This window comes from Typopeltis vanoorti, chromosome 19 (genome assembly GCF_054136105.1).
Source record: "Typopeltis vanoorti isolate ZY-2024b chromosome 19, IOZ_Tvanoo_1.0, whole genome shotgun sequence".
NCBI lineage: Eukaryota > Metazoa > Arthropoda > Arachnida > Uropygi > Thelyphonidae > Typopeltis > Typopeltis vanoorti.
Window position 1 is genome coordinate 89321837 of NC_143567.1, and position 19966 is coordinate 89341802.

Below are 19966 nucleotides of genomic sequence, written 5' to 3' on the forward strand. Positions count from 1 at the left end.
TTTAAAGAAATTGGCAGAAGGATTGATCTTGGCAAGAAAGTTATTTTATGGTTAATTATCTCTCAATGGAGCACTCCGGAAAATTCATAAGACAATTGGATATTTGTTTAGCTCTGTATTATGAATTTAATAAAAAAAAGTAAGCATAGGTAAGCAAGGTCTTGTTACTGATTTCTTGATAACTAAACCAGCCGAAATATGCAATGAGAATTATACAAATGATGTCTAAGAGATTTCAAGTGATTACGTCGTCCGGCTAGTTGTAAATGAAGAATATCTACGAAATGTTATTTTTGAAGAGAGTGATGGCGATTAAAATATGCACTTTATTTTATTTTGCCTAAAACATTATGTATTATGTGCAATGAAGTTTACACACACTTTATAATTTTTTTATAATTTTATACTATGTATTTGTTTTATAGTTTATATGCTTTCTTAACTTACATGAATTACTTGAAATGTACGAAATGTTATTTTTGAAGAGAGTGATGGTGATTAAAATATGCACTTTATTTTATTTTGCCTAAAACATTATGTATTATGTGCAATGAAGTTTACATACACTTTATAATTTTTTTATAATTTTATACTATGTATTTGTTTTATAGTTTATATGCTTTCTTAACTTACATGAATTACTTGAAATAAAAATATATTTTTTTTGGATATGTCATTGTTTATATAATCTTAAAAAAAAATGATTTCGGAACCTAACCCTACTTTTTCTATGTGATCTGAGTCTCGCATAACGCGATTTATATAACGCGCCATTTCTATGGAACCTAACATCCGCATTATACGAGGGTTACCTGTATATTGCAGTTTTGTGTTAAGTCCTAGACCTCGTCAATTTATAAGTACTGAAACAGATATGTTACCCATTTAGTGTGTTTATCAGTGTATTAGACGTGAAGCTTATACATTTTAAACACTGACAGACTGTCACCTCTGTCTTTAGCTAATGTTTATCAGATCCCTTGTAAATGTAATTTGACATACTTTGGGCTGGTGGGCCATTCTGTTAAAAAAAAAAAAAAAAAAAAAAAAAAAAAAAAAAAAAAAAAAAAAAACGAACATCAGTGCTATGTCGAATACCTGAAACCATAAGGTCTGGCACATAGAAGCAGTTCTTTTCAAAGAAAGTTGTGAAGCCCTTTTATGTTGGCCCTGAATCAGAATAATTGGCTCTCTATAAAACAGTTTGGCAGATTCTCATCTTATGTAAATAGTTATTTTAATATATCCTTGTTGGCCTAGTGGTAAGCGTATCCGCTCTCCAGCCAAAAGGCTGTGGGTTCAAATCCCATCGTGGGCATGGATGTTTGTGATTGTCTGTGAAAATACTAGTGGTGGTGAGCAGTAGATAGTGTTGGTGTAGATGATGCTGTTCACTGTAGTTGGTGGATTGAGTGATGGAGACAGAGAGTTGTAGAATAGTGCCCTTCCTTGATGAGTCTTTGGACTCCTTGGAGATTTCACGTAATAATAATAATATTATTTCTCCAGCACATAGCAGCTGTTTTTAATTGTTAAACTGATTGTTGTATTTATCTTGTATCCTGTTCTTTGAATTGCTTATTGTTTCCACACATATCTGTGCTTTTCATTAAAGTTTATTACTGTGGTTGTGTTATTTTTGCTGTTTGATCATTATGCCATAAGTACCTCTTTAAAGATTAGACTCATATCTTTTATCAGTTATACATAACCATTTATTATTATTTATTACTAATACATGATTATTTCAATACACATTTTCAGAACTAATACTTATCTTATGTCTTGAATCGGTTTTATGGAAAAAAAAGTTAAACAACTACATTAGTGAGTTTTCTGAATTCTGATTGGCTCCAAAACATTGCTAGATAGACAGGACAAGTGATATCATATGTTATGGTGACAACCTAGAAAACAGTCGAAAAGCATCTAGTTAATATTTGTAAAATTAATATGAAGAAAGTAGGTTTTTTTGAGGGGGGGGGGGTAAAAATGTAATACTTTTTCTGCTTTTCAAGTTTTATTATATGCTATTAACAGTTCAGATCCTGCATGTTCCATAATTAGGTTTTCTTTCTTTTGTAAGTACATGTGGTCAGCATTCATTATTAAAAAATTAAGGAAACACCTACTGTGTTATAGTAAAACTCAGTTTAATATAAACCAAGATAATCACCTGATGTTTCAACCTTCATATTAATGTCATCATCTGGAGTGAAGTATATATATACACACACACACACAGATCAGAGGTCAAGCCAGTAGGGTTAATGGTCTCTAGCTTTGATGTAGTAAGTCTTTTTTTCCCGATTGACCAAATTAATGTGACTTTAACATACTATGTAGATTGTAACGTAGCTTGTTTCTTTGTATATATATGTGTGCATGTGCATACTCCAGATTATGACCTTGATGTGAAGGTTGAAACATGAGGTGATTATTTTGGTTTATATTAATCTGAAGTTTTACTATAACACAGAAGTGTTTCCATAAGTTTTTAATAATAATCAGGTATGAAATAAGCTAATTACTACTGTCCACTATGCATCTATTTTAGGTTATTATCATGTTATGATTAGTTGGTTACGTTGTGGTATGACTGAGCACCTTCTAAACATGTGTGCACATCCTGTCCTCTTGTGTATATTATGACAAAATCAACAAAACAGGGTTTTATAATGACTAGCATGCCTCAGCAGGCATGATATGTAAGATTAAAATTATAGAAAACTATTTATGATATAATACATGAAATAGAATCAACATTACATACATAAAACTAAATATTAAACTGGAATAATTCTTGTGATTATTATTCTTATTATTTTTTTTTTTGTACTTGTCAGCTAAAAATTCTTGCTCATTGCAAATGAGCAGATAAGCACTTTTTTTCAAGCTGCAAAATAGCAAGCCATGTGATATTATACTTTCAACTGTCAAATTTGCAGAGATTATTGTGTAGTGAATACTATGCAGTGTTCTCCTAATCTCATCCCATCTTCCCTTTCATATTAGGCTATCATACTGGCTTGTTGTGCCAAATAACTTGGCTTTTTTTTATAAACCTGCTGACTGGTTACAATAGTACGGTCAATCCTATTTGAAGTTGCTGTCTGTAAATTGCACATGTCTTTTGGTTGGTTTGTCTGCTTTGCAAGATGAAAAATCTTAGTTTCTGGAAGGAAAAATACTACCATCTCCACATGAGACAGGCAAACTCACCTTCACTTGGAAAGCCCTGATAAAAGTTCTTCACATCCTAGATAGGATTTGAACTGTCTTTCTTACTCAAAGGTATCATAGATACTGACTGAGCTATGGAGATTGTATTCTCATAATCTATAAATGCAAAAATATTTTTAACATAATATAGATTATTAAATTGTACACCTCATCCTCCTATATTTAAATATTTTAACTAATACTAAATTAACTATGTGTAGAATTCATTGGATTAATCCCTTTTATCACATATACTCTACAGTGGAAGTTGATGTTTTAAGTGAAAAAGCACATCTCTTGCTTAATCTGAACTGACTGGAAGGTAAAATAGTGATTTCTCGCATCCATATCTTTAGGTAACCATAGATAAATGTCAGCCTAGTTGGCCAAGTAGTCAGCATATTCTCTCTCCAACCAGAAGGCTGTGGATTGAAATCCTGCCTTGGACATAGATACTTTGTGATTATCTTTATGTGGGAGATGAATTTCATCACCCTGTATGAACCGCTGCTTATTGAAGGCTGAAATGGCTTGAAAAGGTCTTTAGGATACAAGCCACTCTTTCTTAATTTTTGATTGCTTTTTTTTTTAACTTTTATATTTTTGTCATACATAAGTGCAGCTTTATTCTATTATTAATTTTAATAAATAATAGATCTACAGCAAGTTTAAACAAAATGTGTTTCTTGGTGTGTATTAACTGACCTCTGTTAGGGCCATGACTGGTTGATGGCACGACTGTGTTCCAGCTGCATGGCTCGTGGTTCAAATTTTAACTTTTGATAGTTCAAATTACATAGTCCAAACTCTTTGCTAAATTTCATTAGTCTCATTAAACTTTATTATTAAAAAGTTTCTGAAACACTGTGCCAGAGCATTCTGGCACAGTGTTTTTCTGGATTATGTAAAAAATATAAAAATTAATAAAAGTAGAAGAAAACTTTAGCTCACTGATATTACTAATCTACTATAGGATTAAAACCTTTCAAGAGTTGGCACCGTAGGAAAAAAAAAAAAACTAAGAAAAAAAAAGGGGGGGGGAGGTTGAATAAAAATATTACTAATTTTCAGTGATGCAGTGCTTGTCCACTTACAATGATTAACTAGGACCAAAAAAAATCCTGCAACAGAATTTCATGATTGGTGAACAATGGGGACCAGTCTCTTCCCTATCCAGAAAAAGAAAATTAAATTATCTAAATTATTTGCTTCTACACATACTAGCCACTGAATTAGAAACTTTTATTCAATGCCATGTTGGACCTTCTTTAGTGCAAATTACAATACATATATGGTTTGGCATAGATTCCACAAGATGTTGGATTGCATCTGTGTCTACAACATACCCGGAATTCACCAGACAGGCCTTTAGCTGGCTCAGATTTGAAAGAGGAATTTGCTCCAAGATCTGTTTTTCTAACATGTCGCATACATTCTCAATGGGATTCAGATCCGTGTTGTGGTGGCCAGGGAAGCTGGCAGAAGATAGCATTGCCATCCATGAAACAACAGTTCACTTGCTGGATAAAAAGTCAACATTGCAGGATGGACACGATCGGCAACAGTGTTCAGATATTCCTTGGAGGACATCCGACCTTCCAGCAATACCAGGGTAAAGCAGGTAAAGCATTATTGAATTATTTGTGGATATTTAATTTTTTTTTTAGTATTTCCATCTCCTCTGCAAATGTGAAGTCTGAATTTGTCCTTCTTTAGGGATACTCTATATAATCCCATCCTCATCCTCTGGAAAAAAAGAAAATCTAAATTTAAGGAAAGCAGTTAGCTGAAGGAGAAACAAATTTTGGTTGTTTTAACGTACTTAAAGAAAAAAAAAAAAGAAAATAGCACTAGAAGGATTATGATTGTATAAGTAATAGGGATATTCTTGTTAAAAACATTTAATATGAAAAAAGGGAGAACAGTGCATACTCAATTTTATATTAAATATTTTTAATGAATATTTCCATGTTATTTTATCATATTTGAAAACACTTTTATATGCTAGAAATGTGTAGAAAATTTTCTGTATACAAATTGGTATTAACATATGATCATATTTTCAGATATTGACAGAAACAATCTAAATCAGAATTTGCTTCAGAATGGAATAATTGACATTGTCACCTTGTTATTAAAGTCATCAGACAAACTACCCTCTGCAGTTCTTGCTAAAGTGGCTGAAATTATAGCTGAGTTTGCCAAAGCAGGTAAATTTCATTTCTATAAAATGTGAAGCTGTGCATAATACAATATGATACTGTTCAAAAGATTCGCTAGGCCAAAAAAAAGGCTAATAGATAATAATTGTTTATAACAGTCATTCTTAAACTGCAATTTGTGACCTTCTTGGGAGGGGGGTCTGAAAAAGATTCTAAGGTCATGGCAAACAATATTGATAAACATGAATAAATTAAATATTTATTATAGAACTATTGAAATTATCATATATTACAACGTTTTGTTCTATATATGTTTAGTTTATTTCAAAAATAAATGTCATCAAGCATGATTACACAAACACAATTTCAGTAATCATTCGTATAATGGTTACTTTCTAATTTTCTTTTACTTTTATCTTCATAAAACTTGAGCCTTTACACATGGATTCTCATAAGTTATATTGCAAAAAAGTGCCTCCACAGCACAATAAAAGAAACAATAAATTAAACTCTTCGAATGAAAAATACCCAAATTGAATTTGGATATTTTCATCCTAACAAGAGGAAATATTTATATGGCTTTATCAACTGAAGATGAATTAGCTATTCTCAAACAGAGGTAGCAGGACTTCCCACCTACCTCTGGAAACTCAAATTTTTCATCCTGCATATATGCAAATCAGCTGGAGATCACACACACACAATTTACAGACGAAAATACTGCTATGGACACTAGATGGCATACTGTGCAGGTGGTGGTAGTGCATGTGTGTAGATTGAAGATTAAGATGAGTAGATGGGGTTGTATACTCCCATGACGAGTCCTTTTAGGTGTCTTTAATAATAATGTTATAATAAAAACAAATTTCTACATGAGAGCAATGGCATGCAATCACATTACTTAAAAGAGCAGCAAACTTCACTTAGCTCATATACCTTTTATTAATGCTTCTGACAAGCGTACTGGCTTGAGGCCTGTTTAAAACTGATGGTTCTTGTCAGACACTAGGCAGAAGCATTGTAAGGGTCAAAATTCTCTTCTCAATGCTATAGAAGAAAAAAAGCTTCATTTTAGCATCAAAATCTATAAAAGATATGAAACATTGAACTTTTTTTTTTTTCAAGCCACATTCAACATTTACCACAGTAAACTCATAGGAATCACAAGAATATCTGGTTAAAGTGAACGATTTGCTGCAGTGATTTTTTTTTGTTTTTTAAAAATATATTATATGTCACTCAGGAATAGAGATGGTGTATGATGTGTTTCATGAGGATAGAAAGGGTAAAATTGGGTGTGGCTGTGTCGGAGCACGGCCTGTGGGGTTTAACGTGAATACATCACACCAGCGGATTATATATGTGTTGGGAAGTGTAAATAAATGAAAACAAGTTTAATAATCGATTAGAATTTTATTTACATAGGTTATGGTAAGAGAAGTAGGATACAAATGGTAGACAAGATACATCCAAGTTTCTGGCGAAAGTCAAATTAACACAAGTGTTACCTAGCGTGGTTGCCGTGGTCTGAACGTAAGTGAGATTAAACTTGCATTCCATAAAGTCCTGCAGTGATCGGTTATCGGTTTTGTGACACATTGACATTGAAGTTACCAGTAATGATGATTGGCTTATGTAGGTCTGGCTCGATACTGGGGATTATTTTCTTTATGCTTTTTGAGTATTGAAGCAGGGATTGATAGATACAACTGATGATGAAGCATTCGGATGAACGTACACAGCTCCAAGGATAAATTTAGATACACCTTTGATCGTTACGTCGTCCAGGCATATATCTCCCATTAATGGTTCTTCGACTCTACGCTTATGACTGACATCAATGGTAATGATACATTGACAATTGGTGAAGCTGTTGAGGTTCCTGTATATGCCAGTACGTTTGGATGATGACGACGAAGTTGACGGTTGATTGCGTCACCTTTCTATGGCTCTATGCTTGCATGTTTAAGTTCAAAACCAGATACATTCATAGGTGTGGTATCATCCATCCAGGTTTCACTGATGACCAAATAGTCAGATCTGTTCGTAATGGACTCAGTTTTGATATCTTCGGCGTGCTCCACCAAACTCTGTGCATTGATCACCGAGACAAGTAAGACTCCCCGCCGTGAGTTTTCGCCGTTGTCATGATCATCATCTACGTTTAATATCTGGACCTCCTCTGTGATCGCAGCAGTCGACGATCATCGACCACAGAAACTGTCAACTCGCAGCATCGGCAAGTGGTGTTTCTTCATTCTCTTGTATTTGTTGCATATCTCCCTGCCAGTGGGTGCTGAATTTCAGGAACCGTGATAAAATTTATAATTGTCTCTCTCGTTAGTCAAATAAAGCTCGTCAATAGAAGTGACTCTGCTCAGTGCAATATACACCTGTTGATTTTGTTGAGACTTGTCGTACTGAAAGATGACTTGATAGAAAGTGCCTCTTTGCGATTTGCTAATCGTTATGGCACAAGCGGGCTCTCCGACCTCCAGTGCTCATCCATTATCACCGATCTTCCGAAATCCACATCTATTTTGTTCAATCCATTTTCAGAAGCGGTGGCATAGTCGCGTACGTCATTTACATCCATGGGTTCGTGTGCCGCTGTTATCTGTGCACTGCGCCACTTTCAATTTCTTTTACTTCCGATACTTCCTTATTCATTCTGACCCAAACATTGGGATATTATTGGAAAGGTGACAAGCTGCTCTTTCCTGTCGTATGTGTTCGACATATTTCTGGCTGGCTTTCTGGTGAGTAAACGCGGACATTGTGAAATTTCTAAAATTTTTCAACTTCAGTCCACATTTTCTTCACCAACACTGTATTGAAATTTAAGAATTATGTGTTAAATCAATAGATCTCAATGAGAGCTGTTGATTGACACTAAAACGAGCATCATACTACACGACAGAGTGCGAAGTTATACTGAATGGAAGTTTCCAAGGCGCAGCGGATTGTACACAAAATGGTGGAGCCATCCGCGGGGCATGGCGTGCTATCTGAAAGTCGCTGACGAATCTTTATTCTCTCAGCTATCGAATGATATAAGTTTAGTTTGGCTACCTTTAATGCTTTAGAAATTATTGAGCCAAACCTTATCAAATGATTTCGTTACACTCAACTTTTCATCCTGTAACCCCTAATACTGTTCTGAATTTAAAGACGTGTTCACGTAAAAAAGAGAGTGGGAGTGCTATTGATGATAGAGAAAGCGTGATGTCCATATAAGGTAGAGATGCAAAAGAGAAATAGTGGCAGTGGATTTGAGGCAGTATGTTGTGAGATAGAGGTGAATAGAATGAAATGCTTGGTTGGATGTTGTTATAGACCTGGTAATGTGGATGGTAGTGACTGTGAAATGTATAATCAAATTAGCCAAGCAAATAAGAAATGATGATCATTATGGGTGATTTTAACTATGGCAATATAGACTGATGATGAGATAGCAACTGGAAGTAAAGAAAATTAGTTTCTTGAGTTTTGGAAGGACAACTACCTCAGACAGTATATGACAGAAGGCACACGAGGATTGAAGTTCTTGGGATTGATCATCTCATCAGAGGATGTAATTATAAATGGGGTGTCCAGTCACCCTTCAATTGGTGAGAGTGACCATGAAGTGATACCTGGGTGGTTGCCAGCAGTGTGAGGACCTCCGTAAGAAAAGGGTATGTGTGGAACTACAAGGATGGTGATTATGAAGCGCTCAGGAGACAGCTTGCAGGTGCAGCATGGAATGAGGAGTAAACAGGAAAAGAGATCAATGCAGCTTGGGGGATATTCAAGAACTATCTAGTAGAAGCAATGTCTGAATATATTCCAAGGATCAGAAGGTTAAATAAGGTAGGTGTGAAATGAATGAACGAAGAGATTAAGCATGCAAATACAGAGAAAAGGGGCATTATGAAGGCAACATAAGAGAAATGGTAATAACCAATTTCATGAGGATTAAAAAGACCAGGCAAGCATGTGACTTGGTTGGTAAGGGTAGCAAAAGTGAGGTATAAGCAGCAGTTAGCTAATGAAGCCAAAAAAGAATCCTAGGGAGTTCTTTTGCTATGTAGCCAGCAAAAAAAATAACGATTATGGAAATAACGGAAAAAACTCACGTAGAAAGATTATTTATTAGTATAATTTTTGCCTGTGTGTCACAGGCATCCTCAGTACATTAAGCTCAAAATTAAACACTAACTGACAATTCCAAAAAGCGGCACCTAAGTAGCTGGTGTAAGATAACTAAAAAGGTCAATAACTTTCCTAAAAAAAAAAAAAAAAAAAAATGTTAGGAATTATTAGCTGATTTGTAAAGTACTATCTCTCATAAAGGGGACAGACGTAAGCCGTCGGATCTGTTTAAGTTAGGAGAATGAAGTAGAGTTTCACATGTTTCTTTATAAAGGCGTTCCATGAGAAACTGACTTTTGTGAAGAACTCTTGTCTTTCTCCAATGAACTCTGTGTCTAGTGAAGATGGCATGTTCAGAAAGTCCAGACTTTTCAGGTTTAAAGTATTCAATATAAGATTGGTGTTCTTCTAGCCGAATAGAGGCAGATCTTCCCGTTTGTCCGAAATAAGATAATCCACAAGAGCACGGAATCTGGTAGACACCTGGATGATTAAGATGTGGAAGCTTGTCCTTAGGAAAAGTGAGAAAGGTGGAGATTTTTCTAAACGATCGAAAGGCAACAAAAATATTTAGTGGTTTTAAATCTTTTGCTATAAGTTCACTGATGCCTTGTACATAAGGGATAGTAATGCGCGTTATTTCCTCTGTGTTTGAAGAGGAAGACATATTAAAACTACTCAAAGTTCTTTCAATGAAGCAATTCTTATAACCATTAGATAGAAAGGAAGAAGTTATGTATTGTAGTTCTTTCTGTAAAAGATCGTCTGTAGAACAAAAGGAGTGGGCCCGATGAACCAGTGTTTTAATAGTTCCTGCCTTTTGACTGGGATGGTGATGAGATTCCTCATGGATATAATGGCCTGTATGAGTCTTCTTTCTATAAACTGAGAAATGTAGGTTACCATCTGGTTGGCGAAGAATTAGAAGATCTAAAAAGGCTAACTGCTTATTTGATTCTATTTCTAGGGTAAACTTAATCCTAGGATGAAATGCCTTTAACTTAGTGAGAAATTTTTGCTGTGTGGAATGGCTCTTCTGATGAACTTCAACAATTTCTCACTAAGTTAAATGCATTTCATCCTAGGATTAAGTTTACCCTAGAAATAGAATCAAATAAGCAGTTAGCCTTTTTAGATCTTCTAATTCTTTGCCAACCAGATGGTAACCTACATTTCTCAGTTTATAGAAAGAAGACTCATACAGGCCATTATATCCATGCAGAATCTCATCACCATCCCAGTCAAAAGGCAGGAACTATTAAAACACTGGTTCATCGGGCCCACTCCTTTTGTTCTACAGACGATCTTTTACAGAAAGAACTACAATACATAACTTCTTCCTTTCTATCTAATGGTTATAAGAATTGCTTCATTGAAAGAACTTTGAGTAGTTTTAATATGTCTTCCTCTTCAAACACAGAGGAAATAACGCGCATTACTATCCCTTATGTACAAGGCATCAGTGAACGTATAGCAAAAGTTTTAAAACCACTGAATATTTTTGTTGCCTTTCGACCGTTTAGAAAAATCTCCACCTTTCTCACTTCTCCTAAGGACAAGCTTCCACATCTTAATCATCCAGGTGTCTACCAGATTCCGTGCTCTTGTGGATTATCTTATTTCGGACAAACGGGAAGATCTGCCTCTATTTGGCTAGAAGAACTCCAATCTTATATTGAATACTTTAAACCTGAAAAGTTTGGACTTTCTGAACATGCCATCTTCACTAGACACAGAGTTCATTGGAGAAAGACAAGAGTTCTTCACAAAAGTCAGTTTCTCATGGAACGCCTTTATAAAGAAACATGTGAAACTCTACTTCATTCTCCTAACTTAAACAGATCCGATGGCTTACGTCTGTCCCCTTTATTGGAGATAGTACTTTACAAATCAGCTAATCTTTCCTAACTTTTTTTTTTTTTTATTTTTTTTTTAGGAAAGTTATTGACCTCTTTAGTTATCTTACACCAGCTACTTAGGTGGTGCTTTTTGGAATTGTCAGTTAGTGTTTAATTTTGAGCTTAATGTACTGAGGATGCCTGTGACACACAGGTGAAAATTATACTAATAAATAATCTTTCTACATGAGTTTTTTCCGTTATTTATTGTGTACCGATATGTCTACTCACGGTTTACCTCTTTTAAAACTTAATGATTATGGAAGGATAACATTGATTGGAGAAAATGGTATAAAAACAACAGCTGCAGAAGATATTAGTGGAGGTACTTAATGAGCAGTTCATAAAGGTCTTTCATTCTTGTGAATGTGACCTCACGGAGAGATGATAATGGGAAGGAGAGACTGACTGTAAGTGAACAAGAGGTGTATGGGGAGTTGAACAAACTTGATGTTAGTAAGGCCGTGGGACTTGATAATATATCACCACACATTCTGAAGGAATGTGCCAGGGAGTTGCTGCCTTGACATATATTTTTTTAATATGAGTCTTGCACTGGTTTGAGTTCCAAAGGAGTGGAAGGAGGGCAAGATTGTGCTGCTTCATAAGGGAGGTGATAGAACTCTAGCATCAAATTATAGGCCTATCTGTGTATCAAGATTGTGGTTAAGTTGTTGGAGAAGCTGGTGAGAAGTAGGATCCAGAATTGGGTTGACAACAATGGTATTATCTTTGATTGACAGCATGGATTTGCTAAAGGAAGGTCATGTTTTAGTAATCTACATATTACAATAAGATGACGGCTTCCTTGGACAGAGTAGAGGGATATACACAGTAGTATACTGGGATTTTGCAAAGGCATTTGATAGATTACCGCATTATGAGTTGATAGTCAAACTAGAGCAGGTGGGTTGGATATTAGATTAGTGCATTGGATTGGAGATACTATCTGATAGGTATCAGCAAGTTGTGTATGGGGGAGCAATATCCTGGAAGAGGAAAGTCACTAGTGGTGTGCCTCAGGGATCTGTTTTACGACCATTACTGTTTAACGTGTATGTTAATAATATTGGTCAAGATTTTGATGGAGTGATTCAGTTTGCAGATGATGCAAAGTTGGGTCAAACTATGAAGAGTAGAGACCTTAAAAGAAGACTTGAATAAATTGAGTGAATGGACACAGAAATGAGGATGCAAGTTCAATGTTGCAAAATGTAAGGTTTTAAAATTTGGGAAACAAAGATCGGGTATAGAATTTATGCTTGGTGGGGATATATATTTTCAGAGGTGGAGGAAATAAGAGATCTTGGAGTGATAGCAGATAAGGATCTGAAATTTAGGAGACTCATTGCCAAAATTGTGAGGACAACATAAAGACTTCTGTGAATGATGTGGAGGACACTGACTTGTAGAAGTAGGGAGATTATTGTTCCATTGTATAAGGCTTTGATTATATCACACATGGACTACTGTGCACAGATTTGGTCACCTGGTTTTCAAAAGCACATGAAGAAATGTTGGAAAGAGTCCAGAGGCAACTGACTAAGATAGTTTCTGACCTCTGGAATGTCGAATATGAGAAAAGGTTGAGAAGATGCAATTTACAGAGTCTAGTGGATAGAAGGAAGAGGGGTGATATGATAGAGACCTGCAAGTAAGGGGTTGTTATTGGATCAATGTTGAAGAGGTTTTATAGCAAATGGTGGGAGATCAGGGGAGAACCAGAGATCATCCCTGGAAGCAGTATAAGGAGGGATTGAGAAGCTGGTTTTTTGCATGCAGAGTTGTGAATGATTAGAATGCCTTGCCTGAGAGTGTGGTGTCTTCAAAGAGTTTGAGTGTGTTTAAGGTGTGATATGATGAGCTGTGTGTATGACAAATGGACCTCCTAGATGAGTCTTTGACTCCATGGGGTCTTGGGTAATAATAATAATAATAATAATATGACAGAATTTCATACTGGTTAGGGCATCGCCTGGTTAAACAAGGCCCCATTGTTTTCATCAGGGAACCAAGGTGAACATTGAAAAGTAAGCTACTGGAACAAATCTCAGAACATGTCCCAACTCAACATCTATAGAGTTCAAGATTGGTACTATCAATGTAAGAAGCATCAATGGAAAAGAAATGGAACTGGAAGAAGAATTGGATAAGTTCCAGATCGATATAATAGGCATGACTGAAACAAAAACAGGCGAGATCTTTCTAAGCAACAAAACAAAACGTTATATTTAGGCAATAACAATCTTGGAAAAGAGGGAGCAGCCATAGTATTCAACACTAAATATGAAGATAATCTTCTTGAATGGCAGACATTATCAAGTAGAGTGATCTGAGCAAATATCAGAATGGGGAACTGAATGATGAGACTTAATTGTACTTATGGTCACACAGAAGGTTCTACCAAGGAAGAAACGAAAGAATTTCTTAGAGCCGTTAGAGAAGGCAGCTACTCAGTGAAAAAGGAAAGGCTGGTCTTTTTTGGAGATCTAAAAAGCAGAGTAGGAAATTATTACCAAACATATAGAAAATTTGGAGAACAGTGCAAAGCTGTCCGCGCGGTTAGCCTAGTGGCTATGCGCTTTGCAACCATATGCCTGGGGAAGGAGTGTCCTAGGTTCGATTCTCGTCAGTGATGTGAGGAGCTAAAGGATCTTCCTCAGCCATAGCCAAGTTAGCCAGTCTTGGGCGTGGACAGCAGGGTTTTTTCCCCAGTTTATTCTGGGGTTTTTCATCCTGCAAAGCAGGCAAACTGGCCTTGAACACTACAGGCCATAGGATACACTGGGGCATAAGGCTGACCACCTTATCCTGTAAACGGAGTGAGGTTCGATGATCAATGGGCCCTCAACACTGCAAGGTAAAAGAGGGTATAAGGAAGATGAGATGAGAAGTGCAAAGCTAATAATAATGGTAAATGCCTGCTGGATTTCTGTTTGGGACATGGATTAGTTATTACTGACACCATATTCCAACATAAAAATGTGCACAAATTCACATGGAGAGAAGAAATAAGAAATGAGACATGCAAGAAATAGGAAAAGTTTCATTGACTATGTTATAATTGATAGTGATGTTTTCCCACAGGTTCAGACACGAGAGTATACAGAGGATTTGAAATAGGGTGATCGCTATTTAGTTTTGAGCAGGATAAAATTAAATTTCATGTTGAAAAGAAGAGTGTATAAGAAAGTTTTAAAACAAATCAAGGGTGAGCAGCTTTCAGAGGTGAACTGTACACATAAATACACAAACATCATTGAAGAAAAAAAAATGAAAGAGTTTGAAAACAAGAACCAAACCTTGGAGATTCAGTGACAAGTCCTGAAGAAAACATTGATTGATTCAGCTGGGTTGTTGTCTGTAAGAAGAGAAAAATCAGAACTCCATAGTGGACTCAGGAAGTTAAAGGGCAGTGAAGGAAAAGAAGAAAGCATATTGAAAGTTCCTGGCAGGTCAGCTCAAAGTCATGGGAAGACTTTGGTAAGAGCATAGAAAATAAATATCAGAAAGGTGGCAAAATATTCTGGAGGGTATTGAAAAAGCTTAGAAATGGAGTAAAAAATACTGTAAAAGGAATCAGAGATGATAAAGGTGACATGAAAACTGAGGATACAGATATTCTAAATGCCTGGAATAATTATTTTGAAAGACTGCTAAATGAAGCAAGCAGCATGATGGTCAAAAACTCCCAACAAGAATGCAGTCAAGAATATTTTTCCATACTTGAAGTAGAAAAAGTCATCGAAAACCTTAAATGTGGAAAGGTAGCTGGAGTAGATGAAATTTGGCCAGAAATGCTTAAATATGGAAGTATTCAGAATGCCTGGTCAGAAGGTCAAATTCCAGATGATAGAAGTGGAGCTCTCATAGTACCCCATCTATAAAATGGGAAATAAAATTGATTGCAAGAATTATAGTGGTATTTCTCTACTGAGTGTTTCTGGTAAGATTTATGCAAGTATACTTGAGAAATATACCCCCATACCCACCTACAATCTATCTTCCTAGGGTACATTCCACAGACCTGTCACCAGTTTGGTCACTTGTTTCTGAATCCTCTCCACAACTTCCTGATCCTCAAGAAATGCAGGTGATCAAATCTGTGCACACAGTAGTCAACATGTTTCTGAATTATAGCCTTATAAAGAGGAATAATAACTTCCCTGTCTTTACTTTCTGTGCTCTTTAGGATCAAAGTAATCTTCTGAGTTGTTTTGCCAACTCCTGCAATATGTCCTCTGAATTTCAAATCTCTATCTACTGTCACCTCTGGTTTCCTGCAAAATAGTACCATCAGTGTGATACGATGTGTGTAATCTTTTCATTCCGAAGTGCGTTAACTTACATTTTACAACATTTAATTGACAACCATTATCCTTTGCCCATATGGCCAATTTATTTAAATCATCTTGTAAGATATGTACATCACCTTTATCTCCCTGGTTTTGCATCATCGGCAAACAACTGAATGTCCCTTTCAAATTTTCTGCTATATCATTAATATAGAAATTAAAGAGTAGGTCCTGGTACTGAGCCCTGGGGCACTACACTAGCAACCCTCATTCACCTTGATTCCATTTCACCATATACCACCCTCTGATGTCTCTCTCTCTCAGCTCCCCATCCATGCTGCTGATGATGAACAGCCTATTTTTCTACCCACTTCAGGGTGAAGGCCTCTCCCATCCATGCTACTAGTTTTATATCCATTCCCATTTGCTCCAATTTATATAATAGTTTTTCCCATGCAGTATTCTGTCAAATGCCTTTGCAAAGTCCAGCAATATCGTGTTGTAGTCATTTCCTTTATCCAATTCTGCTGCAACAAGTTGAGCCGTTTTTTGAACAGTGGCACTGCCAGTTTTCTTGCATATTCATGTAGTACACAGGCTGACATATCATTCAGTCCCATGTAATGTATTCACATTGATACTTTTCATTATACTGAGCACATATATATATATAACCTTTTTTTTTTTTTTGAGTGCAAATTGTGTAAGTCTTCAGTAATAGTATCGAGCCATTGCTAAAACCAAATATCTTTAAGGAAAGTAAGAGAGAGAGAGATGATATATTAAATTTCCATTTCTGATAGTCTTGAATTTACTGTTGATATTTGAACTATGCTTTTTAGCAAATATATTTGTAATATATACATGCATGTGTTTTTTTTTTAATGTAATTTTAGTAATAGTATCACACAGTTAATGCAGTTATTTGATATTTGATTTTAGCAGTGCCATTGAAAAACTATATATATATTTAAGAAAAGTAAGATATATATATATATATATACACATACATCTCTCTTTCTTATACCTCAGAATCTGGAAGAAAACCTTGCAGTGATTTGTCTGTAGTTGGTCCTCTGATGGAACTTTTAACTAATGATGACAATCAAGTAATAGTTAATGTATGTCGAGCTTTGGGAAACATTTGCTACGATAATGGTAAGCAGAAAGTTTTATTCGTATATTGGTATATATATTTTTATATATGAGTTCTGTTTTCATTATGTTATGAATTTGCAAAACTTCTTCATGTATAGCCAAGGATTAAACATTAGATATTAGTTTATGTTAGAGGTTTAATGGAATATTAACAGCACTGAGAAAGGATTAAAACTAATTTTAATACTTCCAATATTTCGTCTCTGTCACAAAGACATCTTCGGGGATTACAAAAACTTTTTGTAACAACACACACACAAATACAATACAGAGTGAAACTAAAGTCCTATCTGGGTGGTGCACCCTCTATGGACATTTGCAGGTGACCTGGGATGTAAAGAGGGATCTCTAATAATTAAAGTTTCCCAAATTTTGGGAAGTTTAATGCAACCATATTTGTTTAAATTAGGTTGATTCCTGAGTGCAGATGCAGATTCAAAGAATAGTCTTTCTTTTTTGAATTACTATGGTGGAGCATGGTAGTTTTTTTCCAGGAGATCCTGTGGGATGTATCCAAAACATGGTCGGCAGGGCTAGATTGATCATAATCTTGTTTGCAGATATAAGAACTGTGTTCTTCTAACCGGATGGATGCTGACCTGCCTGTTTGTCCGAAGTAGGCAAGTTTACAGGAACAAGGTACTCTATATACACCAGGCACTAAAAGAAGAGGGAGCTGGTCTATAGTGGAGCAGATAAGGGTAGCAAGTTTACAGTGGGGCTTAAAAGCTGTATGGAGGGTGTACTTTTTTAATGATCTGGCTATTTTTTCTGAAGTACCACGGATATAAGGAATGGTGATGGCATTTCTGAAGAGATGGTCGGGGAATAGGGAAGGACTTGATTATTTTTTTAATTCTGTAGTTATTATAGCCATTGGAAAGGAAGGTGTGTATGTATTTGAGTTCAGAAACCTTAACACTCAACACACGTATTAGATATTAGTATTGCTAAAATAGTGTAGGTTTATTGAAATTATTGACAACACCAGAAAGGAATAAATTTATTTCAACATCATCATCATACATTGTTCTGTTATATATATTAAATGTTATGAGGAAAGAAAAGCTAAGCTATTTTGGCAATGGAGAGCAGTCCCTTTTGTAACAACTAAGCTAAAAAAGATAAAATTAAATGAGATTTTAATTAAAGGATTGTAACTGGCATTATGATGATCAGCCTGTCTTTTCGCCAACTACAGGGTGAAGGTCTCTTCACCCTGTAGTGGTGAAGAGAATGAATGTATGAAGGTGAAAGATAATCACAAACATCCATGCCCTAGGCAGGATTGGAACCTGCAGCCTCTTGACCGGAGAGCAGATATGCTAACCACTCAGCCAACCAGGCTGACAGTAATTGACAGACCAGTGTGAAAATTCTTGAAGGTAAAGATGGTAAAGAACTTAGCACACAACTTGATCAAAGCCAAGATTATATAGATTTAAACGTGGTGAGCACAAGATATCTTCTGTGCCCAGATTTGGTCACCTAGGTTCCTTCTTGATGGGGAGGAGGTGGAGAGGATCCAGAGGCGAGTGACTAAGATGATAGCAGGTCTAAGGAATGAACCATATGAGAACAGGTTGAAGATTTGTGGGTTGCAGAAATTAGTTGATAGGCGGAAAAGGGGAAATATGATTGAGACATTCAAATTGCTAAAGGGTTTCTATAGGATTAATTCAGAGGATATTTTTGAGATCAGGACTGGTGGTGGGAGAACTAGGGGACACCTATGGAAGCTGGGCAGGAGTGTGGTTAGCAGGGGGTGTTAGAGCTGGGTTCTTTACTTTTAGAGTGGTAAACGAGTGGAATAAGCTGCCAGAGTCTATTGCGGGTGCTATGACGGTGAGTGAGTTCAAGGCAAGGTATGATAGATACTGTGAGAATGTCGTATAGTTGTGTGGACATGATTTAGGGCCTCCCTCGATGCGTCTAAGGACTCCCTGGAGTTGCCCGTAATAATAGTAATAATAATAATAATATCTACACCTATACTCAGTAATATTTTCAGATAAATAGAAAACACCAATGACACAAAAATCAACACCAAAAAGTTGAATTGTACAAAGTATGAATTTGAAAGAACTGAGAATAAAGAAAAGGAATAAAAACCTGTTATATGCATGGTAAGCCAGCAATATATATTATGGGCACTGGATGTTTTGTTTAAAATGATGTAGATTGCTGAAAACTAACTGTGAGCTAGCCGTGTTTTTGTGAAGCATGTATTAGGAGAAGTTTGGTTGGTTTAAGAGTAGAGAGGAATAATTTATTTTGTTTAATTGCTATGAAAGGTGGTAAATAGGCTCTTTTTTGTATTTATAGCACATTTATAGTGCTATAGGCACAAAATGTTCGTAGTGCTATCAAAAAAGACATTATTTATTATCCTCTTCATGGCAATTAAAAATAAATTACTCCTCTCTACTCTTGAACCAACCAAATTCCTCCTAAAGCATTTCACAGAAAACTATGCCAATAGCTCATACTTAGTTTTGGCCATCTGCATCTAATGACATTTTAAATGAAATGGCCCAGCACCCATCATCTATGTCGCTGGCTTACCATGTATATAACAGGTTTTTATTCCTTTTCTTTATTCATAGTTCTTCAAATCCATAGTTTGTGTAAGTCATCTTTTTGGTGTTGATTTTTTCATCACTGGTTTTATTTGCAATTTTTGTTTATCTGTTGTTGGTAACTTAAGTGGTAAGCACTCATGCTTACCACTTTTAATTGTATACCATCTTCAGAAATTTTCACATAGGTATGTAAATTAGTAATCTTCTCTTCAAGGATTAAGCATTTGCCTGTTCCAATATAGACCTTTCCTTTTATTTATTCACCTCTTTTAGTAACCAATATCTTTCCATCCTAGATAAATGTTTTTTCTATTTCTCTCTATATTCCTTGACATCCTTATATTCCTTGTAAAGTAATATCCTTTAATTAAAACATCATTTCATTTTATTTTTTAACTTGTTGCAAAATGAATTGCTTCATTGCCAAAATAGCTTAACTTTTTTTTTTTTACCCATTTTAGATAATTTTAGGAGAATCATGTTTTTTAGTATTAAATGTTGTGAATATAAATATA

The 19966-nt window shown here is 35.6% G+C and overlaps 1 protein-coding gene across 2 annotated transcripts in view; it reads left to right on the top strand.

Annotated features, from left to right (window-relative positions):
* The window catches only part of LOC150096323 (rap1 GTPase-GDP dissociation stimulator 1-like), a 266122-nt gene that overhangs the window by 41642 nt on the left and 204514 nt on the right, over positions 1-19966 (top strand). For both annotated transcript variants that reach the window (XM_090408894.1, XM_090408895.1), the window contains exons 3-4: positions 5289-5432; positions 16744-16869. In XM_090408894.1, the coding sequence (XP_090265020.1) occupies positions 5289-5432; positions 16744-16869 (270 nt within the window). The remainder of the gene's footprint in view (positions 1-5288; positions 5433-16743; positions 16870-19966) is intronic.